Source organism: Ranitomeya imitator, chromosome 9 (assembly GCF_032444005.1).
Source record: "Ranitomeya imitator isolate aRanImi1 chromosome 9, aRanImi1.pri, whole genome shotgun sequence".
In the NCBI taxonomy this organism is placed as follows: domain Eukaryota; kingdom Metazoa; phylum Chordata; class Amphibia; order Anura; family Dendrobatidae; genus Ranitomeya; species Ranitomeya imitator.
In genome coordinates, this window is record NC_091290.1 from 13,935,965 (window position 1) to 13,963,464 (window position 27,500).

Sequence of the window (27,500 nt, forward strand, 5' to 3'; positions counted from 1 at the left end):
CTTTCCTAAGGCAGAACTGTTGCAGTCTATTCTTTTATCACTTTTATCTGAATCCCCACTGCAGAACGTGATTCTGTGTTAGACCCGGCCTGCTTCCTAGACGGCTCCTTTCACAAATGATTTTCCTTGATGGCAAATAGATAATCGGTTGCAGCACTGGGACATTGAGTAATGACAGTTGTATAGAGAAGCCTGTTCTCTCCAGATTCCAGATCAGAGCTTATTAAATAGTTGGTGTCTTGGAAAATAAAGCATGTAACGGCAAAAATTGTCAGCTAGGGACTGCCAGTAACATTATAAATGGTCCAATAGCTCTGTTATTGGGCACAGCATCGGCTTGTGAGACCGTACATCAGTCATGTTGTAGTGATAGATTAAAATACAGCTCAGCATTCGTCCCTCCAGTAATACATGCCGTGTGCCCGGCTGCCACACTGAAAGCTCGGCTACCGAGAGAAAATGATTTCTCGGGAGCCGCCGGCTTTCAGTCATACAAGTGTGGCCGACACTGCTACAGTCACAATGAACGGCGGCTATAAGCCCACCCCGGGACTTTGACAACTGGCTCTGCACTGATGCACTGTTGAGCCGGCTGTCACTCAAACTTCCGAGGCATGGTTACAACGGCTGAAGCTCTGGCCACGCCTATGTGACTGAAAGCCGGCTGCTCTGGGAGGGATAAAGCACAAATGTGCAAAAAAAAAAAAGCTATTGAAACTTTGTCACAGAAAAGGGAGGCATCTTGGAAAGCTCTATTGCATTTTTTTTTCTGTAAAATTAGTTATCTTTTTTTTTTAGAACTTTTTATTACTCTTATTTATCTTGGAAAAGGAGAAATACATTGGATGTTACCACCAATCACCGTGTCCGCATCTGATGATAGATGAAAGGTGACCACAGTGGCTGATTTCCGCGGGTTCAGAAGACTCTTCCAGATGGAACTTCCACATGGATCCTTTTGTTTTCGGAGAAGATGAGCCGGGGTCAGAGGTTCCCAGATAATGGTTTTCTCCTTTCTGCTCTTGTGTACGGAGAGGTTGAGTGAGAGAGCCGACTGCTGAACCAATGTCCTTCCGATAGATATCTCGAGTATGGCCGCTAATACGCCCAATTGTTTTCTATTCTTTTTTTTTTTTTTGTTTTCTTTTTTTTTTTCTGCAATCTGAGAAGAGAACAAGAAATTACCTGGAACATAAATTGCTATAAACGCCTGTCTTCCATGTTTTGTTCTCAGCAATTTTCTAAGGGGCAAAGGGCAACGTTTGCAATTTAAAGTGAATTATACGCATTTGACTACACCTCTGTTCTCCGACTTCAGCGTTATCCCCCCGGGGTTTAGGATTTGTGATGCCGCAGTGGTCAAAGCGCCGACTCTGCATTATGGATCATTGTGTCTATCCCGACCGGATTCATTCAATCCACATGGATCAGGGAGATGGGTCAATTTAGTCCCAAGTTCTGTTCATCGGAAAACCGCAGTTCTTTAGAATCTCAGGTTTAGTCTCATGCCAGGAAGAAAAGGCCCGAACGAAAATGACGGCTGACGATAAGCAGATGAGTTGGTGGCCCCTTTATGTAGGAACTCCACTTATCTGGAATCCTGAACGATAATTCTTCCCAGACAAAGGATGAAAAGATGGCTATCCAGGAGCATGGCCAGGACCCGGATAACTTGGGTAAGTGCCGGGGGTCCGCTCTTCCCAGGTCTCCTCTGGCGACATATGTTACACATCCGGCAGCCAAGTCTACTCTCTGTGATCGGAGCTAGCTCTGTTCACAGCAGTTTAACCTCTCAGATGCCGCTGTTCATCGTGACCGCAGCATTTAAGTGGTTGGAAACGGAGTTTCAAGTCCCCCTGGGGGGACCAATAAAAAAAATATTATACTTCATATCACCCCCCTTTTTCCTGAAATGCAAATAAAATCTAAAAAAAAAATAACATATTTGACATTGCCACGAGTTTGACTGTCCGAACTGATCAAAGTTTCCTTCTTGCGTTTCACAATCTATAACACATCTTTTTTTCAACAATGTTATTCTTGCAGGGCTTGATTTATGTTATACGAGCTGTAGTTTTTATTACCACCATTTTGGGGTTCATATGATTTTCCAATCTTTTTTTTTTTTAAGACGAAGTAACCATAAAGTAGTGACTATGCCATTTTTATTTATTTTTTCCATTTTTGGCATTTACTTATGGGCTAAATATTCTTGGATTTTTACTAATTCGGACAGTTACGCACACTGCAATAACAAATAATGCAACATTTTTTTTCATTTACATTCTAGGGGAAGTTAGGGTGTTTAGAAAGTTTTACATTTTCAAAAAAAAAGAAAAAAAAAATTGGTTGAAAAACATAAATGCATAAATAATATATATATTTCTTGGTCCTCCTAGGGGACTTGAACTTGCAGTCACTTGTATGATATACTGTGATATGGACAAGCTCTTCCCGCTTTTTCAGATGTTCAAATGCCTCCGTCATGATTGACAGCAGTGGTATCGAAGTGGTTAAACAGCTGCGATCAGAGCTCACTCTGACCACTTCAGTTAGATTCAGATGTCGACTATATACGATATGCTCATCCACCTGGGGCTCAGACACCGGCTTCGCCCTGGCCTCAAATCAAGGAAAATAGAAAAAATTGGAGTCTGGCTCAACAGGACTGCATTTTCCTTTTCTTTTTCTTTTTCAAATAAATGACTGGGTCATGACTAAGACTGCCTAGTGCAGTCGAAACGCGTTGACTGGGTCATGTCGACCATGTACATTTTTTCTTTTGTGTGCACCATATTTTCTTTTGAAAAATAAACAGAGAAAAGGAAAATCCAGTCCTGTTGAGTCGGACTCCAATTTTTTTTTCTTCTATTTTCGTCGACTATTTAACTCCACCCTGGAGCCTGCTCAGTGCATGGGATGCTCTTGTGTATGGTGGGTGTTGCCCATTGAAATCTGGGCAGAATAGACCCCCATGTTTCGTGGACAGTTTACCAGGTTTGTTGGTGACGGCACTGTATATAGGGCTGTTGTGAATGGTTTTACCGCAGACCTAAGCCCTGGGCGGCATCTGCACCCGGATATACGGGCATGCTCCCACTGCTGCCGCAAGGGTCCGATCACTCCAATCTCCAATATGGGTCATTTAACCCCTTAGGTTACTCCACCAATATCAACTGCGGCATCCAAGCATTTAGGGAAGGTTTCTGTTTAGCCATTACTAGACGCCACCATTACGCCTACCCCCGTTTCCTGTAGGGAGCGGATGGGTTTCTGTAATCTCAGGGTCTGAAAGAAAACAGATAAAGTTGTGTTATTTTGCAGTTGTCCCATCTCCTTCCATACCCCAGAGCTATTTTCGAAATTCTGCTTTCTTCAGGTTAAAGGGGTTATTCCCAGTGGGACCATTTATGGCAAACCAGTAGGATATGACACAAATGTCCGGTCTAGCCGGAGAGCGAGGCCCCAGCGCGTGTTATCGGAAATGGCGAGCAAACTCAAGCGGCAATTTGTGGGCACTGATTACATCCCTCTCTGTGGACGTTGATCAGTATGCCGTAAATATCCCAGATGGAGCAAGCCTTTTAAATATATATATATTTTTATACTTTCGCGCTATGGCGAAATAATATAATAATAATTTTTATTTATATAGCGCCAACATATTCCGCAGCGCTTTACAAATTATAGAGGGGACTTGTACAGACAATAGACATTACAGCATAACAGAAATACAGTTCAAAACAGATACCAGGAGGAGTGAGGGCCCTGCTCGCAAGATTACAAACTATGAGGAAAAGGGGAGACACGAGAGGTTGGATGGTAACAATTGCTTTAGTTATTCGGACCGGCCATAGTGTAAGGCTCGGGTGTTCATGTAAAGCTGCATGAACCAGTTAACTGCCTAAGTATGTAGCAGTACAGACACCGAGGGCTAATAACTGCATAAAGTGAATGAGAACATGATGCGAGGAACCTGATTGTTTTTTTTGTTTTTTTTATAAATAGGCCACACAGGGATCGTTAGGTTAATGCATTGAGGCGGTAGGCCAGTCTGAACAAATGAGTTTTTAGGGTACGCTTAACTGTGGGGATTGGGGATTAATCGTATTAACCTAGGTAGTGCATTCCAAAGAATTGGCGCAGCACGTGTAAAGTCTTGGAGACGGGAGTGGGAGGTTCTGATTATTGAGGATGATAACCTGAGGTCATTAGCGGAGCGGAGGGCACGGGTAGGGTGGTAGACTGATACCAGGGAGGAGATGTAGGGTGGTGCTGAGCCATGGAGTGCTTTGTGGATGAGGGTAGTAGTTTTGTACTGGATTCTGGAGTGGATGGGTAGCCAGTGTAATGACTGGCACAAGGTAGAGGCATCGGTGTAACGGTTGGTGAGGAATATGATCCTGGCAGCAGCATTCAGGACAGATTGTGTCTTTGTGTCTTTGTTCACACGCACACTCGGAGTGACCGTATTTCTCTCTTTCCTCTTTGTTTTTTTTTTTTTACTTTACATCAGACAAGTATGTAAAAATCAGAAGACCTGCGCCCCTGCGGACAGGTAACTTTCCACCATGGATGTTCTAGATGGACTCTTCCATTACCTGCATGCCGTACTTTCATCTTTTCATCGTAGTAAGGAGGCAGATATTTAATAAGATTGTTCATGCTATGAGCCTAGTCCTTCTATTCACTGACATACAAGATTAGAAAAACTGCGTCAGAAAATTAATTGTTTAAATCAGTTTGTTAAATTTATTTTTAAAACATTTTTAAAGTTTTTATTTTTTTATTTTTCATATCATTATATTAAAATAAATCTTGTAATTTTCACACTGCCTACCAGGCCTAATATCAGATTCTACCTGTTGGGCACATGGACATTAGCAGCATTAAATAGACTCAGGCCCTAGATCTTTGAATAGAAGTGTTATCTGAGCATGCTCTAATCTGGGCAAAGGGCATTGGTAGTTATGTGATCTGTGAAATCACCTATTGTGAATGGTGAATCTTGTGTTATCTACTGTATATAGAGGTGTTATCAGTCATTGTACAGGAGGAGGTGAGCTGTGACATCACCTATTGTGAATGGTGGATCCTGTGTTATCTACAGTATATAGAGGTGTTATCAGTCATTGTACAGGAGGGGGGAGGTGAGCTGTGATGTCACCTATTGTGATTGGGGGATCCTGTGTTATTTACTGTATATAGAGGTGCTATCAGTCATTGAACAGGAGGAGGTGAGCTGTGATATCACCTATTGTGATTGGTGGATCCTGTGTTATTTACTGTATATAGAGGTGTTATCAGTCATTGAACAGGAGGAGGTGAGCTGTGATATCACCTATTGTGATTGGTGGATCCTGTGTTATTTACTGTATATAGAGGTGCTATCAGTCATTGAACAGGAGGAGGTGAGCTGTGATATCACCTATTGTGATTGGTGGATCCTGTGTTATTTACTGTATATAGAGGTGTTATCAGTCATTGAACAGGAGGAGGTGAGCTGTGATATCACCTATTGTGATTGGTGGATCCTGTGTTATTTACTGTATATAGGTGTTGCATTTTTTTGTAATCTTGTCTGTGATGATAATGAGTGCTGAAAAGTCATCTGCACAGTCCATTATAAGACCTAGTGGCCAGCGTGCAAATTGCAAGATTTTGATTTATTTTTCTACTCTATATAATGATATAGAAAATAAATAAAGAAACAAAGAATGTTGGACATTAAACAAGATATATTTAAGATAAAAGCCTGATACAACCAATAGGTTGTTTACTGATGACACATTTTCTTTCGAAGACCTTCAACCCCAGCAGAATGTCTGCCTCCATGAAATATGCTCTTGCATTGTGGTACTTGTGGTCCTGCCTGCTCCCACCTGCCCCTACCATCCGTGACTTTATAACCTCCAAATCCTGAGACTGGTAAATCATCTCCATCCTGTAGAGAGTGGCCCTATCCGCCGGACCCTGTCCTCCTGCGGAGTATTTATTGGAGGTTACATCTACTCTGCGGGCGTCCATCACAAGGGGGGGCGTCCCTCACAAGGACGGGCGTCCCTCACAAGGGCGGGCGTCCCTCACAAGGGCGGGCGTCCATCACAAGGTCGGGCGTCCATCACAAGGGCGAGCGTCCCTCACAAGGGCGAGCGTCCGTCACAAGGGCGAGCGTCCCTCACAAGGGCGGCACATGGATGATTTATGAACATTTCCAGCCCCTTGCCATGTTACATGGTGGTGATGAGACCCCTCACCCCCTCTGAATATCTGCGCCTGTCCTCCCATCTGTGTCCGGTCCAGGTGCACACGGGCTCACTTTAATTATTTTTACTGTTGTTTTGTTAAAAAATCCTGTTGACAGATCCCGTCCATTATCCATTGTTTTTGTGCATCCTTCATCCGTCAGTAATCATCCAGAATCACTCAGCATTTTTATTTTTCTGAGCCATAAGTGACTCCTGCAGAAAGGAGAATAATAAGTCCACGCTTTATATTTTCCCTGCGTGTGTACGTTAACATGACAAATACCAGTATGGGACTTGTATCCTTCATTTTTATCCTGTTTTACTAAAGTGTTGATAAACGCTTGGGATTTGTCATAAAATAAATCCAGACACCCGGCACCCCCACCAATCAGCGGTTTGCTGCTCCCGTGGTGGATGGATACGAACGACATATGGAGCCAGAACAGCCTACGACGTACACTGTGGTACTACCACTCAGCTCTCATTGAAATAATTAGGAGCTGAGCCGCAGTACCCAAGAACGACCACTACACTGTGTATGGCGCTGTGGTATTCTGGCTCAGCTCACTGTGTAGATCTGGCTGTGATCAGTGGATCCTCACCGATCTGGTCAAATTAAATTCAATGGATCAATGGATTCCTCATTCATTGCAGGAGTTCAAGTGTGTACAGGCAAAGAAGAGAAAATAAATCCTAAAAATATATGTATAATTTTTTTTTTGTAAACCCATATTTCAGGAAATAAAAGCCACTCCATCTTCTGTTCTGTTCGGTCTGGGGAGACCTATTTTGAACTTTGGTATTTTTTGGGGTGTTCAAGATGCGGTTCTGAAACTTGTGGTTGATTGACTTAAATGAGGATGGGTCGGTCGGCCACGGGTTTCAGAGCCGCATCTTGAATATTTTAAAGAATATTGAAGTTCAAAGTCGGTCATTTTTGACCAACAGAACAGCAGGGTTAAAAACGAGTCCTATTTTCTCTCATAACATTTTATTGAATTGAGACAAGTAAATTTCCCCGGATGAAGTCGCAATGCCGATAACATTTGTGAGCAGAGAGCTCGGCACCCTGTCACTCCCGATTCCCTTCACTGAGCCCATTCCCCGCATACGACGCGCTCAGTAACATGATGGGACTGACAGCCGAAGATTTGCCGCAGTCAGTGAGCTACCTTGTTCTAGAGCAAATTATCTCCGGAGATATAGATGGATAACAACAACCTGCGGGCGGCCGCATTCTTCTTATCCATCGGTAATACCTTGTTGAGAATATTAGAGGAGCGCTAAACCTGGAGGCAGGCGCCTACAAGAGCGTATAAGCTTCCAGCCCTTCACATGTGTCGTACATGTATGTGGGTGTTCCTGGAGATTCTCAGAGCTGAGTGCCGTATCCTAATGTTTACAGCGGGAAAGGCTTCCGGCATCCCTGCTCGTGCTCCCATAGGCCTCGGTTCACCTGGTGACGCAAAAAGGTCTCATCCGGCTGGTTCGAAGCGGTAGCAGACTGCACTTACTTGGGTATTATTCACACGATCCTGTCTTAGTGTTGTAAAAGGAAGATGTCAGAATTGCAATGCGGCTGGTAAGAAGCGGTAGCAGACTACACTTACTTGGGTATTATTCACAGGATCCTGTTTTAGTGTTGTAAAAGGAAGATGTCAGAATTGCAATGCGGCTGGTACGAAGCGGTAGCAGACTGCACTTACTTGGGTATTATTCACACTATGTTTTAGTGTTGTAAAAGGAAGATGTCAGAACTGCAATGCTTCATATTAGGAATGTCTTTTCTGTCTTTGTATTGCAGAATTGGAGGATTAGAAGTTTGCAGCTTCAGAGACGGGGAGCCTGGGGGGCTGCATATAGGCGACCGGTTGCGTGTGACATTACAGAATTGACCCTTCATGGCTACATTATGGTCCCACAGCCTTTTGTATTTTGCAGCATCAGTGCAGAAACAACTAATTAATGTGGCCGACCCCCTCCGCTGTTTTTAGTACACGACTGCCCCGTATGGCAGAACCCTAGAAATAAACATTCTGCTCCATTACTATCAGGTTGTGAAGCTGATCGTTGCAGTCCCGGCTGAGCCATTCTTAGAGCGTTTGATCTGGATCCTGTATCTGTCCCGTCTGTGTTCATTTCCCCGTATAACCGTGAGATATCGCGCTGAACCGCGCTGACACATTGCTCTGAGAATCTGCCGCGGCGGAGGATTTTTGCTCCTCTCTTTTATGTGAGCAACCAGTAACTTTCATCCCTTTTTACTCCTCAGAATGATCTATTCCATATAAAGCATGTGCTCTTTCCCAGATCTCTACTGTACGTAAGGGTTTTTTTTTTTTTTTTGCAAAATGTTTCAAACTCTGTGAAAAGTAATAGTAACATCTGACGCTTGACTATACAGGAGATTCTCACAAAATTAGAATATCATCAAAAAGTTTAATTTCTTTCAGTTCTTCAATACAAAAAGTGAATCTCCTATATTCTATAGAGTCATTACACACAGAGTGATCTGCCATATTTCAAGAGTTTATTTCTGTTCCTGTTGATGATTATGGCTTACAGCCTATGAAAACCCAAAAGTCATTATCTCAGTAAATTAGAATAATTAACAGAAAAAACACCTGCAAAGGCTTCCTAAGCGTTTATAAAGGTCCCGTAGTGTATTTTATTAGCTCCACAATCATGGGGAAGACTGCTGACTTGTCAGTCGTCCAGTAGGCGTCATTGACACACTCCACAAGGAAAGTAAATTTTGCATTTCATTTGGAAATGAAGGTCCCAGAGTCTGGAGGAAGAGTGGAGAGGACACAATCCAAGCTGCTTGGAGGTCTGGTGTGAAGTCTCCACAATCAGTGATGGTTTGGGGAGCCATGTCATCTGCTGGTGTAGGTCCACTGTGTTTTATCAAGATCAATGTCAGCGCAGCCGTCTACCAGGACATTTTAGAGCACTTCATGCTTCCCTCTGCCGACAAGCTTTATGGAGATGGAAATGTCATTCTCCAGCAGGACTTGACCCATGTCCACACTGCCAAAAGTACCAATACCTGGTTTACACACAACAGTATCACTGCGCTTGACTGACAGCAAACTCGCTTGACCTTAACCCCATAGAGAATCTATGGAGTATTGTCAAGAAGAAGATGAGACACCAGACCCAACAATGCAGACGAACTGAAGGCTGCTATCAAAGCAACCTGGGCTTCCATAACCCCTCAGCAGTGCCACAGGCTGATGCAGTAATTGATGCAAAAGGAGCCCTGACCACTGATGTATGAATTAGATCTCCCTACGCGTTTCCTCCCCAATGGAGGGGATTCATCAAGGGAATTGCAAATGGAATAAGTGGGACAAACAGAATAAGGCTGGTTTCACATTTGCGTCTGTGTGCGCAGCGTACGATCAGCATGCGTACCTATCTTTAACATGGCGTACACATGGACATGCATTTGTATGCGTTCGCATGCTTTTGCGTACGCATGCGTTTTTTCGCAGTGTGCGGCAAAGCGGGCGAACGCAACATGTTGCATTTTTGGAAGCGTCAAAAACCAGTCAAATATGCGCAGGCATGCGGATGAGTGCGTTAAAAAAATGCATTACCATCTATTGGAACGCATGCGTACGATCACTTTATATATGTGGTTTGATAGTTTTGACACTTTTTTTTTTCTTGAGTGGTTATTTTAAGTCTCTGCAGAGCACCAAATAGAAATGGCTGCTTGCTTATCAGGGAAGGAGCTGAGCCTCTGCAGCACCTGGCAGTATAGCAAGGATGGGGCTGGATTATCAGCTGCCAGAGGGGGAAGGGCCCAAAGATCAGTCCTGGCCATACATGTGTCCAGATGATTTCATGGTCACATCCTTTTGCCTTTGACCTGCTCGTATAATATCTAAAAAAGGCTATTTTATTTTTACTACTTTTTTGGTAGTGATTTATAAGTTCGGATCTATCAAAAGTATATAATTCACAGAAGCTGGTAAAGATTATTCAGCAGAGGAAAAATGACAGTGAAATAGAGATATGATAATTCGGCTCTGCGCTCCTCACTATTGTGCCATATAATTGCTCTTGTTTAATCTCTAAGACTCGTATTTCTTTCCACCGTTCTTCCTTTCCGGTCGGTATAATAATTCATACCTGGAACATCATTTCATTTTCCTCACGCTGACTTTAGATTCTCATTTTCTCAAATTTATTCTGCATGTATTAAATAAGTTCTCTTAATGCCGTAATAACCTACCGAAGATGATATTGTCGTAATTGCTGAATAATCATATATTCTCGCTACATTTATACTTTGAGGGAGCGCGATTATGAAAATTGTAGATAGTTTAATGTTTAAATGGTTAAAAAGTTCTATAAATGGGGTCCAGTACTAGAACTGAGGCTTCAAACAAATGCTGAACCAATTCCTACGTGTTTGTGTGCCACAACTGGTGTTGGCAGTATCATGGTAATTACTGGTCATACTAGGTCTCCCCTTCTGGTGATGGCCACACTTGGTCTCCTTTTCCTGACTATGACTACGCTAGGTTTCTTGCTCATGGCAATGGCCAAGCTATGTCTACTCCTTCTCATGGCGATGACTATGCTAGGTCTCTTATTCTAGACAATCTTTACGCTAGGTTTCCGCCTTCTCATGGATATGGCCATGCTAGGTCTCTTCTTCCTGGCGATGGACACGCTAGGTCTTCACTCTCTGGTGCTGGTTGTACTATACCTCCTCCTCCTGGTGATGGCCATGCTTGGTCTCCTCCTTCTGGTGATGGCCAACCTAGGTCTCTTCCTCATGGCGATGACCACGCTACGTCTCCTCTTCTTGGTGATGGCCATTCTAGGTCTCCTTCTCATGGTGATGGCCATGTTAGATGTCCTCCTGGCGATGACCACGCTACGTCTCCTCTTCTTGGTGATGGCCATTCTAGGTCTCCTTCTAATGGGGATGGCCATTTTAGATGTCCTCCTCCTGGCGATGACCACGCTACGTCTCCTCTTCTTGGTTATGGCCATTCTAGGTCTCCTTCTAATGGTGATGGCCATTTTAGATGTCCTCCTCCTGGCGATGACCACGCTACGTCTCCTCTTCTTGGTGATGGCCATTCTAGGTCTCCTTCTCATGGTGATGGCCATGTTAGATGTCCTCCTCCTGGTGATGGCCACGCTACGTCTCTTCTTCTTGGTAATGGCCATTCTAGGTCTCCTTCTCATGGTGATGGCCATTTTAGATGTCCTCTTCTTGGTGATGGCCATTCTAGGTCTCCTTCTCATGGTGATGGCCATTTTAGATGTCCTCCTCATGGCGATGACCACGCTATGTCTCCTCTTCTTGGTGATGGCCATTCTAGGTCTCCTTCTCATAGTGATGGCCATTTTAGATGTCCTCCTGGCGATGGCCACGTCTCCTCTTCTTGGTGATGGCCATTCTAGGTCTCCTTCTCATGGTGATGGCCATGTTAGGTGTCCTCCTCATGGCGATGACCACGCTACATCTCCTCTTCTTGGTGATGACCATCTTTACGCTAGGTTTCCGCCTTCTCATGGATATGGCCATGCTAGGTCTCTTCTTCCTGGCGATGGACACGCTAGGTCTTCACTCTCTGGTGCTGGTTGTACTATACCTCCTCCTCCTGGTGATGGCCATGCTTGGTCTCCTCCTTCTGGTGATGGCCAACCTAGGTCTCTTCCTCATGGCGATGACCACGCTACATCTCCTCTTCTTGGTGATGACCATTCTAGGTCTCCTTCTCATGGTGATGGCCATTTTAGATGTCCTCCTCATGGCGATGACCACGCTACATCTCCTCTTCTTGGTGATGGCCATTCTAGGTCTCCTTCTCATGGTGATGGCCATGTTAGATGTCCTCCTCCTGGCGATGGCCACGCTAGGTCTCTCCTCCCCCTTCCCTGGTGATTGCTAGGTCTCATCCTCCTAGAGGGGCCGTTTGCTCCTGAAGAAAGATTAGACAACCTCTTTATCTTGGATGTAAGGTTCATTTCATAAATCTAATTATGAATGAAGTTTGACTTCATGTTTGAATCTAATCTCATCAGTGTACATTACTTGCAGGGCTGTGGAGTCGGTGTCCATTTTGGTGGAGTCGGTATAAAATGGGCCGAGTCTGTGCTGCCCTTTATGTACATACTCCGTAGCGAAACATGTCTGAGTCAAGTCAGGGAAATTGAGGTGTCGGAGTCAAAGGTTTAGCTTACCGACTCCACAGCCCTGGTTACACATGACCTCATCAAACCATGCTTTTGTCATGAAGTATTGCATGATGATCACGTATTTTTTTTTCTTTGACGTTCAGACCAGGCTACCTGACGATTTGCAATGTCGCTGTCCACTGAGTACCTGTATATAAGTGATGTTACATGAGTCTACAATGTTGAGTGAAGGTGGATGAAACCCTACAGAGCCGATCAGTCTGAGCTGAACCTGTTCTCTCCTGTATCATTACAGCTAAAGCCAAATCTAAGTGTGGCCCCAAGTTCTTCCCCTGTGCGAATGGGATCCACTGCATCATCGGACGCTTCCAGTGCAACGGGTTTGAGGACTGTCCTGATGGGAGCGACGAGGAGAACTGCAGTAAGTGACTGATAACTTACCATAAATATGAAAAACAGTGGTGTCTAAAGCCATTACATGGCTGCTCCAGTCAATTTCTTTAATATGGAAAATTAGGAAATTTATGCAAAAATAAAATAACATTGAGAAATGAAAGGAAAAAAATGTTTCGGAACATTGCTGCATCATGCCACAGGACGCGACACAGACATCATAGTTTTATGTGATTTGATTACCTCTATTGGGTACTGTACATCAGTGGTCAAAAGGAGATAAGAAAACACATTGCAACTGTATGGAAGGAAAAGGGATATGGGAGAGACCGCTCATCTGTAGAGTTCATTCAGAAAGGTAAATTCCTTGCACGGAGTCACCCCGGTCCTGGGCGTATTGGGAGACAATATGGGAAAGAGTTTTCTCCAACAAGATGAAATAAAACTTCACATTTATTAGTAACGCATTAAAAAGGCATATGGGAAGCACACTGTGACATCATGAGGGATAACAGACCAACGCGTTTCGACTGTAGGGTCTTAAGTCATGGTCCATGATTAAGACCCTATAGTCTGTTATCCCTCATGATGTCAGTGTGCTTCCCATATGCCTTTTTAATGCGTTACTAATAAATGTGAAGTTTTATTTCATCTTGCTGGAGAAAACTTTTTCTTTACTATAATACTGCTCCTATGTACAAGAATATAACTACTATAATACTGCCCCTATGTACAAGAATATAACTACTATAATACTGCCCCTATGTACAAGAATATAACTACTATAATAATGCCCCCTATGTACAAGAATATAACTAATATAATACTGCTCCTATGTACAAGAATATAACTACTATAATACTGCCCCCTATGTACAAGAATATCACTACTATAATACTGCTCCTATGTAGAAGAATATAACTACTATAATATTGCCCCCTATGTACAAGAATATAACTACTATAATACTGCTCCTATGTACAAGAATATAACTACTATAATACTGCCCCTATGTACAAGAATATAATTACTACAATAGTGCCCATATGTACAAGAATATAACTACTATAATACTGCTCCTAAGTACAAGAATATAACCACTATAATACTGCCCCTATGTACAAGAATATAACTACTATAATACTGCTCCTATGTACAAGAATATAAATACTATAATACTGCTCCTATGTACAAGAATATAACTACTATAATACTGCTCCTATGTACAAGAATATAACTACTATAATACTGCCCCTATGTACAAGAATATAACTACTATAATACTGCTCCTATGTACAAGAATATAACTACTATAATACTGCCCCTATGTACGAGAATATAACTACTATAATACTGCTCCTGTGTACAAGAATATAACTACTATAATACTGCTCCTGTGTACAAGAATATAACTACTATAATACTGCTCCTATGTACAAGAATATAACTACTATAATACTGCCCCTATGTACGAGAATATAACTACTATAATACTGCTCCTGTGTACAAGAATATAACTACTATAATACTGCTCCTATGTACAAGAATATAACTACTATAATACTGCTCCTATGTACAAGAATATAACTACTATAATACTGCCCCTATGTACAAGAATATAACTACTATAATACTGCTCCTGTGTACAAGAATATAACTACTATACTGCTGCTCCTACAGTCAAAACTATAGACTTGAATGGTTTCTTCTATCACAAGATTGCTCCTTAATAATTTTCTGATACATATTTACGGCGCCTTGTCCTGTTTCTTGTATTTCAGCCTCTCATCCATTACTCTGCTCCAGTTCTCGCTTCCACTGCAATAATAAGATGTGTATAGACACAAGTTTTGTGTGTAACGGCAAGAACAACTGTCGAGACAACAGCGACGAGAAGCATTGCCCCAGCTCACAAGGTAAGTCGGCAGGTGATTCATGTGCCGTATTTCTGCCTGTGAGAGATCTCGTCAGTTCTTCTGCTGATCTGCATTTCTTCTATAGATAGTATAAAAGTAAAAATTTGGGGGGCCGGTCAGGTGATCTCTATGAAGAGCCCAGGGCTCACTTGTTTGGGAGGGGGGTGGCAATGTTGGCGCAGTTCAGACCCCGTTCATAGGAAGGTGGACTAGGACCTCATCAGTCGCCTCTGCTCTCGCTGGGCCTCAGAGATTCCTGAAGTGTCATAGCTTTTGCTGGTTTTGTGAAAAGCAACTCTTAATTTGCGTAAAGAAAAAACAGCAGAAAAATAGTGAAAACGCAACATGTGAAAATAATCTAAAGTTTTTTCCTTTAATTATTCCAGATGTTTGAGATTGATTTCTGCGATCCAAAGTGTCACGGTCAGCTGCGGCTGCCAATGCGGCCCAGCCCCATAGACGCCCCCAAGCCGACCAACTTCATAAGGCGTGGGGCGCGCGTCCCCCGGGGACGAAATACGGTCCCTATAAACCGCAGAGGGGGACCCTGGCTTACCCGAACTAGGGGAGGGCAGCGATCGGGGTTCTGTGGCAGCTGAGCATGTGGAGAAAGAAAGAGACACGTAGGAATTAATTACACCGCACAACTTCAGGTATAGAGAAAGTAAAGTTTACTAAAGTAAAGTCACACAATACATAAACAAAACATGACGATGTCAGGCTCCCGATTCCACACCTCCAGAAGGGTACCACCCAGTGGACCTCAAGGCACCAACGGATCACCGAGGCACAGATAGGCAGGACATCAGGACCCAGGCAGAACATCAGGGTACACGAGGACATCAGAACGAAGGCAAGACGTCAGGACATCAGGATACAGGCAGGACATCAGGACACAGGAATACTGGATAGACATCTGGGACACTGGCGTGGCAGCCCAGGTCATGTTACATCAGGACATAAGACACAGGAAGGACATCAGGGAACACGAGGTCATCTGGATGTAGGTAAGACATCAGGACACACGAGAACATCAGGGTCCATGAGGTCATCGGGACACAGGCAGGGCATCAGGGTACAGACAGGACATAAGGACATCTGAACCCAGGGTCACTGGCAGACATCAGACAGGAGTCGTTCAGTTTCGGACATCCGACACGACCTACAGGCACCACCAGTCATCAGGCTCCAGGCAGCGGTCATCAGGTTCCAGACTGCGGTCGTCAGGCTCCGGGCATTGGACCTAGGATGGAACTCAAGCGTGATGGTGCAAGCACCGCCGTACAGGACGTGAGCCAGACGGGGTTAACACCGCATGGTAGTCAGAGCACAGAGTAGTAGATGCTCAGCAGAAACACCGGTTTCAAGAGACTCAAAGTCACTGGGAGTGAGGCTCCAGATGCAAAGGGATTCCAGGAACATAATCACAGCGGACACAGTTCAGGTACAGGACAGGTACAGGATTAAGGATTCGGGCCTGGATATACCGCCTCCAGGACAGGCGCCAGAACAGGACAAAACAGAAATCAAGGCAAGGACTTTGGTACCAAAGCATAGACAGGAGAGGTGCAGGAACACAAACACACATAGCAAAGTTCAGGAGCTTTGTGAGTAGCCCCAGCCCCGCCCATAGGGCAGGGGAACTTTATATAGGAGCTGCCCCTCAGCAATTGGCTGGGGACAGCATTTCAAGTACACACCCTAAGGCCAGCGTCACACTAGCAGTATTTGGTCAGTATTTTACATCAGTATTTGTAGCCAAAACCAGGAGTGGGTGATAAATACAGAAGTGGTGCATATGTTTCTATTATACTTTTCCTCTAATTGTTCCACTCCTGGTTTTGGCTACAAATACTGATGTAAAATACTGACCGAATACTGCTAGTGTGACGGCAGCCTAATCCTGATAAAAGCAGGGGAGGTGTGGCCGCGCACGCCCTTAGCACACACAGAAACTATTACAGCACAATCAGTGCAGGAACTGAGGCTCAGGGCACCAGGCTGAAACTGCAAGTACTGACCCATGTGGAAAGTCATGCACCAGCTGCAAATGACCTCACAACCCGCAGACAGCTTCCGTAGCAACCAGGGACCGCACATGCGGATGGTCCTACAGCAGAAAAGACCTAACCACCACGTACGGCTGCGCAGCAGAGCAGGGAACTGAGAAGGCTCCATCCAAATAACAGCCAACAGTATCCCAGCTCAAATTAGGGGGAAAAGAGTAAAGGGTTAAAGCAAATATATGCATTGTCATGCCGAAAGCCAGAAACAGACAGAACGGCATGACCCAAAGAGCCTGAGACACGAGCAATTCATGAGTTTATTAGAAAAATTTTTTTTAATCTTCCAATTTGCATAATAATTTTGACCGCATTCTATGTAGAAACGTGCTGAGGTTCCCTTATAGATGGTGACCCTCCTACCTGCGCCGCTGCCCACATTCCCTGCCAGCCCTGGCGGGCGATGCCCCAATCTGCTCAGTAAAGTCAAGATTCAGCATTTTGCACCTGTTCAAAGCAAATAATTTTGCAGCAATATTTTATTTCTAGCGCAGTATTTTTTGTAATTGCCCTCCTAGGAAGCGTAATGTATATCTGCGGTAATGTGGCGCGAGCGCGGTAAGTGACAACATATCATTATTTACGGAAAGAAACCTCTGATATAATGGGCAGATTAGGGAAGAATGCGAGGTTGCAGCCTACGTTCCGTCTCACCGAGGCGGCAATTGTGTCTCACTGCTTCTCTGCTGCTTGGGATAATTTTCGATTTGTCAGAATCCGTCTCCGCACCTCCTCCTCCTCCTCCTCCAGTGCTTTGATATATCACTTTCTAAGGGCTTCGCTCCCCTGAGGATCTATCTTCTACACTCCCCCCTTTCCCGAGTCTCCACAATCTCAGGGAGGATATGAAAGGATCACTGTTGTGTTGTGCCTCTCCGGCTCCTTTCATTGATGGAGATTAGACGCTGAAGTAAACAGGCCGAAATTTAGATGGAAATTCTGTCATTCTTAACCCCTCTTCTCCCATAACGTCCATAGGTGGCATTAGAAAGCCTTTCCTCTTCCAGGAGGAGAGCTGATTTGCATATCTTTTTTCCCAAGGAGCAATGCATGGTCTGCAAGTCTCCTTATGTCAACAGATGATGTCCGCAAAGATTAACTCTACCCCTGCATCTGCATCAGAGGCCTCTCACCCAGCCAACCTTGCTTTGCACTCATGAGGGGCGTGAACTCCGAAACAGCTGTGTGCAAATGGATATCTTTTTCTTTTGGAGAAGCCTTTGGTTTGGCTAACCTACTGGCAGCTTCAAGCTGGATGACTATTGAAGTCTATGGCGTATGGAGGTTGAGGATGAGGCAAGCAGCAGAGTGATAGAAACAGAAAAATTTGTGCTGGTGCTTTCTTGTAAGTGTTTTCTCACTCAGAGCTGGATGCACAGTTACACTGCTTGTTCTTGATGCTTAATGTCCAACTTATTGCTGCTGCTGCTGTATATGTGCTACATTGGGGCGGGTGATCAGGAATCCCTCACATCCATGTGTACGGTGTGTGGGAGCCATCATGTACACATACGACCGCTTCTACTACACAGTCCGTGGCGCTGATTACTTTAATGACTGGTTACCTTTAATTCTGTGCCTATGCAGTGGATTTGGAAGTTTTATGCTAAATGTTTTATTTATTGACTATTTTTCCATGGATATTTCTAGTTTGGCTAATTTCATGTCTTGTATTTCATGGTGAATTTCTTTGGGTACTGTGGGTACCGCCACACACAATGCCGCCCCCAGCGTGACATGTGCAATGTGCTACTTTCCCGCTGTTCGTCAGTACTTTTACTTAATGGTAATGCGTCCTTTCTATTTTCCTATCTGACACATGGGGCCGTGTTTCAGGCCAAAGAGAACCTTTTTTTTTTTTTTAAACTTTTACTGCGCTGGATCATTTCCAAATTAACCCCGTTGCTATGGAAATGAAATTTTGAAGCCCGTGTGAAAATAAGGATCGTTTCATCGGGTCTTCTTTCATTTTGTCGGGTCGCCACATAAGTCACTGGGACAATCGGCTTTGAAAGTGCATTCAGAGCGATGGAAAGTGATTGCGGAGATACGGCGACGCTCGGCGTGGATTCACACATGGCGGATTTGCTGCATGCTCAGCACCACAAATCAGCAGCGTTTTCACTATGATGATTGTGAACATGGTCTTAAAAAAAACACATGGAGAGAGGAAAAAAATCTGCTCGAAAATAAGGCTACAAAGAACTGGGTGATAACCTCTCCAGACAATGTTGTCACCTGCACAAGCCGAAAATCTGTTGGATCATGTGATGATAAACTCCTTCCTCTGTGACTAATTTTTGTCCCCAACCTTCTTCCAAAAACCATAGTTTTTTTATTTTTTTCACAAGGTCTTGGTTTTTTGTTTTTTTTGCTGGACGAGTTGTAGTGTCGAATGACCCCGTTCATTTTACGATAAAACTTACTGGTATACAGTAAAACAAAAGTTCCAAGTGCTGTGAAATGCTGAAAAAAAAAAATCCAATCTCAACCTTGTTTTTTGGGTTTTGTTTTTACGGCATTAATTGTTCAGCGTTGATTCTCCAGGTCAGTGTGACTGCAGCATCACCAGACTTGAATATTTCATTGTTTGTTTATTTTTTTTCCATTAAAAAAATAAATAAATAAATAACTGAAATGTGTTTGTAAACATAGTAACATAGTAACATAGTTAGTAAGGCCGAAAAAAGACATTTGTCCATCCAGTTCAGCCTATATTCCATTATAATAAATACCCAGATCTACGTCCTTCTACAGAACCTAATAATTGTATGATACAATATTGTTCTGCTCCAGGAAGACATCCAGGCCTCTCTTGAACCCCCCGACTGAGTTCGCCATCACCACCTCCTCAGGCAAGCTATTCCAGATTCTCACTGCCCTAACAGTAAAGAATCCTCTTCTATGTTGGTGGAAAAACCTTCTCTCCTCCAGACGCAAAGAATGCCCCCTTGTGCCCGTCACCTTCCTTGGTATAAACAGATCCTCAGCGAGATATTTGTATTGTCCCCTTATATACTTATACATGGTTATTAGATCGCCCCTCAGTCGTCTTTTTTCTAGACTAAATAATCCTAATTTCGCTAATCTATCTGGGTATTGTAGTTCTCCCATCCCCTTTATTAATTTTGTTGCCCTCCTTTGTACTCTCTCTAGTTCCATTATATCCTTCCTGAGCACCGGTGCCCAAAACTGGACACAGTACTCCATGTGCGGTCTAACTAGGGATTTGTACAGAGGCAGTATAATGCTCTCATCATGTGTATCCAGACCTCTTTTAATGCACCCCATGATCCTGTTTGCCTTGGCAGCTGCTGCCTGGCACTGGCTGCTCCAGGTAAGTTTATCATTAACTAGGATCCCCAAGTCCTTCTTCCTGTCAGATTTACCCAGTGGTTTCCCGTTCAGTGTGTAATGGTGATATTGATTCCCTCTTCCCATGTGTATAACCTTACATTTATCATTGTTAAACCTCATCTGCCACCTTTCAGCCCAAGTTTCCAACTTATCCAGATCCATCTGTAGCAGAATACTATCTTCTCTTGTATTAACTGCTTTACATAGTTTTGTATCATCTGCAAATATCGATATTTTACTGTGTAAACCTTCTACCAGATCATTAATGAATATGTTGAAGAGAACAGGTCCCAATACTGACCCCTGCGGTACCCCACTGGTCACAGCGACCCAGTTAGAGACTATACCATTTATAACCACCCTCTGCTTTCTATCACTAAGCCAGTTACTAACCCATTTACACACATTTTCCCCCAGACCAAGCATTCTCATTTTGTGTACCAACCTCTTGTGCGGCACGGTATCAAACGCTTTGGAAAAATCGAGATATACCACGTCCAATGACTCACCGTGGTCCAGCCTATAGCTTACCTCTTCATAAAAACTGATTAGATTGGTTTGACAGGAGCGATTTCTCATAAACCCATGCTGATATGGAGTTAAACAGTTATTCTCATTGAGATAATCCAGAATAACATCCCTCAGAAACCCTTCAAATATTTTACCAACAATAGAGGTTAGACTTACTGGCCTATAATTTCCAGGTTCACTTTTAGAGCCCTTTTTGAATATTGGCACCACATTTGCTATGCGCCAGTCCTGCGGAACAGATCCTGTCGCTATAGAGTCCCTAAAAATAAGAAATAATGGTTTATCTATTACATTACTTAGTTCTCTTAGTACTCGTGGGTGTATGCCATCCGGACCCGGAGATTTATCTATTTTAATCTTATTTAGCCGGTTTCGCACCTCTTCTTGGGTTAGATTGGTGACCCTTAATATAGGGTTTTCATTGTTTCTTGGGATTTCACCTAGCATTTCATTTTCCACCGTGAATACCGTGGAGAAGAAGGTGTTTAATATGTTAGCTTTTTCCTCGTCATCTACAACCATTCTTTCCTCACTATTTTTTAAGGGGCCTACATTTTCAGTTTTTATTCTTTTACTATTGATATAGTTGAAGAACAGTTTGGGATTAGTTTTACTCTCCTTAGCAATGTGCTTCTCTGTTTCCTTTTTGGCAGCTTTAATTAGTTTTTTAGATAAAGTATTTTTCTCCCTATAGTTTTTTAGAGCTTCAATGGTGCCATCCTGCTTTAGTAGTGCAAATGCTTTCTTTTTACTGTTAATTGCCTGTCTTACTTCTTTGTTTAGCCACATTGGGTTTTTCCTATTTCTAGTCCTTTTATTCCCACAAGGTATAAACCGCTTACACTGCCTATTTAGGATGTTCTTAAACATTTCCCATTTATTATCTGTATTCTCATTTCTGAGGATATTGTCCCAGTCTACCAGATTAAGGGCATCTCTAAGCTGGTCAAACTTTGCCTTCCTAAAGTTCAATGTTTTTGTGACTCCCTGACAAGTCCCCCTAGTGAAAGACAGGTGAAACTGCACAATATTGTGGTCGCTATTTCCTAAATGCCCAACCACCTGCAGATTTGTTATTCTGTCAGGTCTATTAGATAGTATTAGGTCTAAAAGTGCTGCTCCTCTGGTTGGATTCTGCACCAATTGTGAAAGATAATTTTTCTTGGTTATTAGCAGAAACCTGTTGCCTTTATGGGTTTCACAGGTTTCTGTTTCCCAGTTAATATCCGGGTAGTTAAAGTCCCCCATAACCAGGACCTCATTATGGGTTGCAGCTTCATCTATCTGCTTTAGAAGTAGACTTTCCATGCTTTCTGTTATATTTGGGGGTTTGTAACAGACCCCAATGAGAATTTTGTTACCATTTTTCCCTCCATGAATTTCAACCCATATGGACTCGACATCCTCATTCCCTTCGCTAATATCCTCCCTTAAAGTGGACTTTAGACAAGACTTTACATAGAGACAAACCCCTCCTCCTCTCCGATTTTTACGATCCTTTCTAAACAGACTGTAACCCTGTAAGTTAACTGCCCAGTCATAGCTTTCATCTAACCATGTCTCGGTTATTCCCACTATGTCAAAGTTACCTGTAGATATTTCTGCTTCTAGTTCTTCCATCTTGTTTGTCAGGCTTCTGGCGTTTGCGAGCATGCAGTTCAGAGGATTTTGTTTTGTTCCAATCTCCTCACTGTGGATTGTTTTAGAAATGTTCTTACCTCCCTTCTGAGTATGTTTTCCTGGGTCGTCTTTGTTCGAGTCTAATGTTTTTCTTCCCGTCCCCTCTTCTTCTAGTTTAAACAAAAGTAATAATTTTGGCACAATTTTCTTAGAACTGCAACTTTTTTTTTTTTGGTTGATTTACGCTGTATGTTAGGGCTGCTTGTTTTACATGGGACCATATTTGTATTTGTTGGTAAAATTTTGGGAGAAGTTTTGATTGGCTTTTATTTTTTTGGGGTGGTGTGGAAAGCATGAATTCTGGCCTTTTTTTTGCCTCACAGTGTTCCTCATGTTGGTTAAATAATTTTATATTTTGATTGCACTTTCAGATGTTGCAATACCAAATACCGTATGTTGTATTAGGGTTTGTTTTTTTTAAATTAATTTAATTAATTTATTTTTAAATAGGATCTTTATTTATTTATTTTTATTACTTTACACTTTATTTTTCAGTCTCCCTAGGGGACTTGAGCCTGTGAAGTCTTACCACTCGTTCCATATACTTCAATACTACAATGTTGAAGTATATAGGAAAAATCATCGTTCCCTATGAAGCTCGGCCTCTGCCTGGGGACGACCAGGATATCGGTGACTGAGGCCTTAGATGTGGGCCGGTGGGCTCTCGGGCAGACACCTGGGAAAGATCAAACGCCTTTAAAGGCAAGCTGTCATTAGAAAATTGTTGACATCATTTTTTGTGTTAAATGTAATTTTTTAAACATTTTTTGTGGCGATGTTAATTTGTACTTTTTACAATCTCTGTATTTCAAATAAATAATAGTCTCTTGCAATATTCACTCCGATCACTGGGTTGTTGTTTTTTCAGACTCTACCTTACTGTTGTTTTAGGAAAAACATGTAGATTAGCAGCAATAGTCAGATCCCGCCTCTATATTTTCTATTGAGGTGTCTAATGAGCGTGTGCAGAGGTGAGCTGTGACATCACCTTTTGTGAATGGTGGATCCTGTATTATCTACTGTATATAGAGGTGTTATCAGTCATTGTACAGGAGGAGGTGAGCTGTGACATCACCTATTGTGAATGGTGGATCCTGTATTATCTACTGTATATAGAGGTGTTATCAGTCATTGTACAGGAGGAGAAGGTGAGCTGTGACATCACCTATTGTGAATGGTGGATCCTGTATTATCTACTGTATATAGAGGTGTTATCAGTCATTGTACAGAAGGAGGAGGTGAGCTGTGACATCACCTATTGTGAATGGTGGATTATATATTATCTACTGTATATAGAGGTGTTATCAGTCATTGTACAGAAGGAGGAGGTGAGCTGTGACATCACCTATTGTGAATGGTGGATTATATATTATCTACTGTATATAGAGGTGTTATCAGTCATTGTACAGGAGGAGGTGACCTGTGACATCACCTATTGTGAATGGTGGATCCTGTGTTAGCACCTCTATATACAGTAGATATCAGTCATTGTACAGGAGGAGGAGGTGAGCTGTGACACATCACCTATTGTGAATGATGAATTCTGTGTTACTTACTGTATATAGAGGTGTTATCTTTTATTGTAAGTGTTTGTGCACAGCGTTTTTTAGATGCCAGCATATCCTCAGATTTTTTTTGCTATAGTAAAAAGCATCATGAAAACGCTGGTGGTGTTTTATCTGAAACATCTGCACTGATCTCTTACTGGACTTTTGCAGCAGTTTTGACGCCATGTCCCCCCCTTCCCCCCTCCCCCCATTCTATATACAAAATATATGTGGCTTCCAAGCCGCCAGAGGAATGGATAAATCACTTACGGTATTCACAGCTTTCAAAGTTTGAAGCAGTTTAAAAAAAAAAAAAAAAATGTTGAAAAGACTGCGTTTGATGATCAGGAGCTTGATGCAAGCTCTTCCCAGAGAGCTGGGTGCACAGTTACACTGCTCAGTATTGATGCATTATATACTCCCTGCTACTGCTGCTTCTGGACATGTGCTACTTTGATACGGGCTTTGAAGCTCAAAATAATTAAAATAAGTGACCAGAAGACTGCCTTTGATCAGGAGCCTGCGGAAAGCTCTCCCTGAAATGACAGAAAGATAGAGTTTGAAAAAGCCCCAGTGACTGTGAAAATTGCGAGATTACAAATTTCGTAAAAAATCCAAAAAATTCCATGTAATACAAAAAATCCTGATTTGATCGATAGGTCATTTTCTGATGATGGCTTCACTTTAAACGCCACAGTCAGAGATTGGCAGCGGCATTTATGGAGTTTAACCGCAGCGATCAGTCGCTGCTGATTAGAGACGGATGCCGGCTGTGTAACGTCGCTGGCGTCCACAGTCTGTGGAGATGGCTCAGCTGCTGACGTGCATGTCAAATGTCGGCTCGACCGGGCTTCCAAACTCCACGGACACAGCATTGTAGCCCCCTTATCCCACCTGCTGTATAGGGAATGGGAGCATATCCCCAACTCCAGTCAATACCGCCATGCTGCCGATCCGAGAGCTGAGACCAAAATTGGGATGAAGTATTAAATTGGCACTGCGGCCCCTTCATTTGCAGGATTGTGGGGGGGGGTTTCAGTGTTCGGACCCCCATTGATTTTTGCAATATTGCCTCTTTACCAATGAGGGGTGGAATATACTTGTAAGATGACGATGCCAGCTCTGCCACATCTGTGCCCCTCTGATACAATGGCCCATCGTCCTGCGCCCCTCCAGACGGGGGGAGATCCGCGGTGACTCATCGGCCCTTTATGGCTAACAGCATTAGGATTGACGCTGTCATTCTTGCTTTATGTGCAATATTAACAGGGGTTTCATTGTGCTTTTCATACCGTCCTCCCTGCGGCGTGAATCTATTTTCATTAGACCCTAATGGATTTCTTACCATTTAAGAAAAAATCCTCAGCGCCCGGTCAACAATTGGCGACCGTTTGCCTCTTATTAAAATGCATTTCTTCCATCGTATCCTGTAGAGTTAAAAGCCTTTTAGGTCCGGCTTTAGCAAAAATCCCGGCGAGCGGAGGACGGGGGGGGGGGGGGGGGCTCCTGTTAGGTGGTCTCCGTTCCTGAGCCAAACCAGACTCTTGAGTATGCTGGGAATATGGAAGATATTAAAAGGATTACTCCGTGCGCAATCTTTAATTCGCCTGCCAAGCGGGCGACCGAAGGAAAATCGCTGCAAGATATTAGCCGGCTAATTCATAGGAACATTATTAACATTGTGACTCCATTCACCGCAGCGGGCACGTGGGGCGAACATATGGGGCTATTTAGTGGGGAAAAAAATGTGATTTATTTTTTTTTAATAAAGGAGGGAGGAAGTTTTTTTTGTATAACGCAAAATGACCCCTGCAATGGTTAATTCCTATTAATGAAGGCCCCAGAGGAAGTCACCCCTCCCTCATTTCTCATCACCCCCCCCCCCCCCCCCCCCGCTCCCAACCCCCCTCCGACCCCCACCACCACCCCAGAAAACAATTAATCACTAGCATGTGTCAGTCTCCAATGAAAGAGGCCGCTTGTTTATTAATGACCTCCAAGACTCCATGCAGTTTGTCCCAAGTTGAAAGAAAATGAGCTGTGAAGCCTCCATGGACCTTTCTAGGGACTTCGTGGAGATAAAAGGGTGACCGGAAATAGCCAGATATGCCGTCACTTACTCATCATAAAGGTCCAACCAGTGGGACCCCCCAGGATTGTTTGATCAGCGGAGGGGCTGCTGATTAAAATGGATCCCTCATCCAATTTTATATAAAAATTACATCAATTATTAATTAGATATCTTAGGCCTGATGAAATTGGTGTACTTACTGTGAAAATCGATGTCTGAATGGCTTTATATTGCTTACATTAAAAAGAGTATTTTAATGAGTCCATTATATTCAGTCTCCTCCCAGCTGCTGAATCTCCACCCTAATTGGCTGATTGGCAGCTCCTCAGTGTCCCTCCTCCCTGATGATGCTGAATCTCCTCCCACCCAGCCTGTCTGCTGCAACTTGTACTGAGCACTGTGAGATCACAGCAGGGAGGAGGGACACCGTGGAGCTGTCAATCACGCTAGGAAGACAGATTGAGTTCTAACTCAAGGATTATACAGATTTCTGACCAAGATTATTAGCACAGTAATTACCTCAGGCTAATCAGGTCTAAGAGAATGATTTAATAACGTATTCAGTTTCTTTTGTGTCGTCTGGTGGCCGATCAGCTTTATTCTGTCTAATACCCGATGACCTGTCCCATCTAAGACATTTTAAGATGTATCTGTTACACACCTATCCCGGGCTCTGCTTCCTTCACCTCAGTCCGCTGCCCTGTGTTGTGCTCCACGTCCATTTTTGCAGATTGCTTTGCATGGCTGGCTGTGTGATGTCATCTCTATAATACTACTTAAGGCCCATTAGGACACACACCTGTCCCAGTATCCCGGGCTCTGCGTCCTTCACCTCAGTCCGCTGCCCTGTATTGTGCTCCACGTCCATTTTTGCGGATTGCTTTGCATGGCTGTGTGATGTCATTTCTTTAATACTACTTAAGGCCCATTAGGACTCACACCTGTCCCAGTATCCCGGGCTCTGCTTCCTTCACCTCAGTCCGCTGCCCTGTGTTGTGCTCCACGTCCATTTTTGCGGATTGCTTTGCATGTTTGTGTCATGTCATCTCTTTAATACTACTTAAGGCCCATTAGGACTCACACCTGTCCCAGTATCCCGGGCTCTGCTTCCTTCACCTCAGTCCGCTGCCCAGTGTTGTGCTCCACGTCTGTTTTTGCACATTGCTTTGCATGGCTGTGTGATGTCTTCTCTTTAATACTACTTCAGGCCCATTAGGACTCACACCTGTCCCAGTATCCCGGGCTCTGCTTCCTTCACCTCAGTCCGCTGCCCTGTGTTGTGCTCCACGTCCATTTTTGCGGATTGCTTTGCATGGCTGTGTGATGTCCTCTCTATAATACTACTTCAGGCCCATTAGGACACACACCTGTGTCTTAAGACTGAGACTGTCAACTTCTGTCTGGTGTGCTCCACCCTTAAGTACTTTAACTTGCTTCAATCTCTACTTGATTCCAATTCCTCCGTTTTGTTTTAGCAGCACCCGTGGTCCATGTGCCCACCCCAGGCCTGAGGCTTAGAGGATCCA

General features: G+C 43.4%; 1 protein-coding gene across 1 annotated transcript in view; it reads left to right on the forward strand.

Moving 5' to 3' along the window:
- Positions 1 to 27,500, forward strand: part of LDLRAD3 (low density lipoprotein receptor class A domain containing 3) — a 142,927-nt gene that overhangs the window by 53,669 nt on the left and 61,758 nt on the right. The window contains exons 3-4 of the mRNA XM_069739947.1: positions 12,712 to 12,837; positions 14,591 to 14,725. Coding sequence (XP_069596048.1) covers positions 12,712 to 12,837; positions 14,591 to 14,725 — 261 coding nt within the window. The remainder of the gene's footprint in view (positions 1 to 12,711; positions 12,838 to 14,590; positions 14,726 to 27,500) is intronic.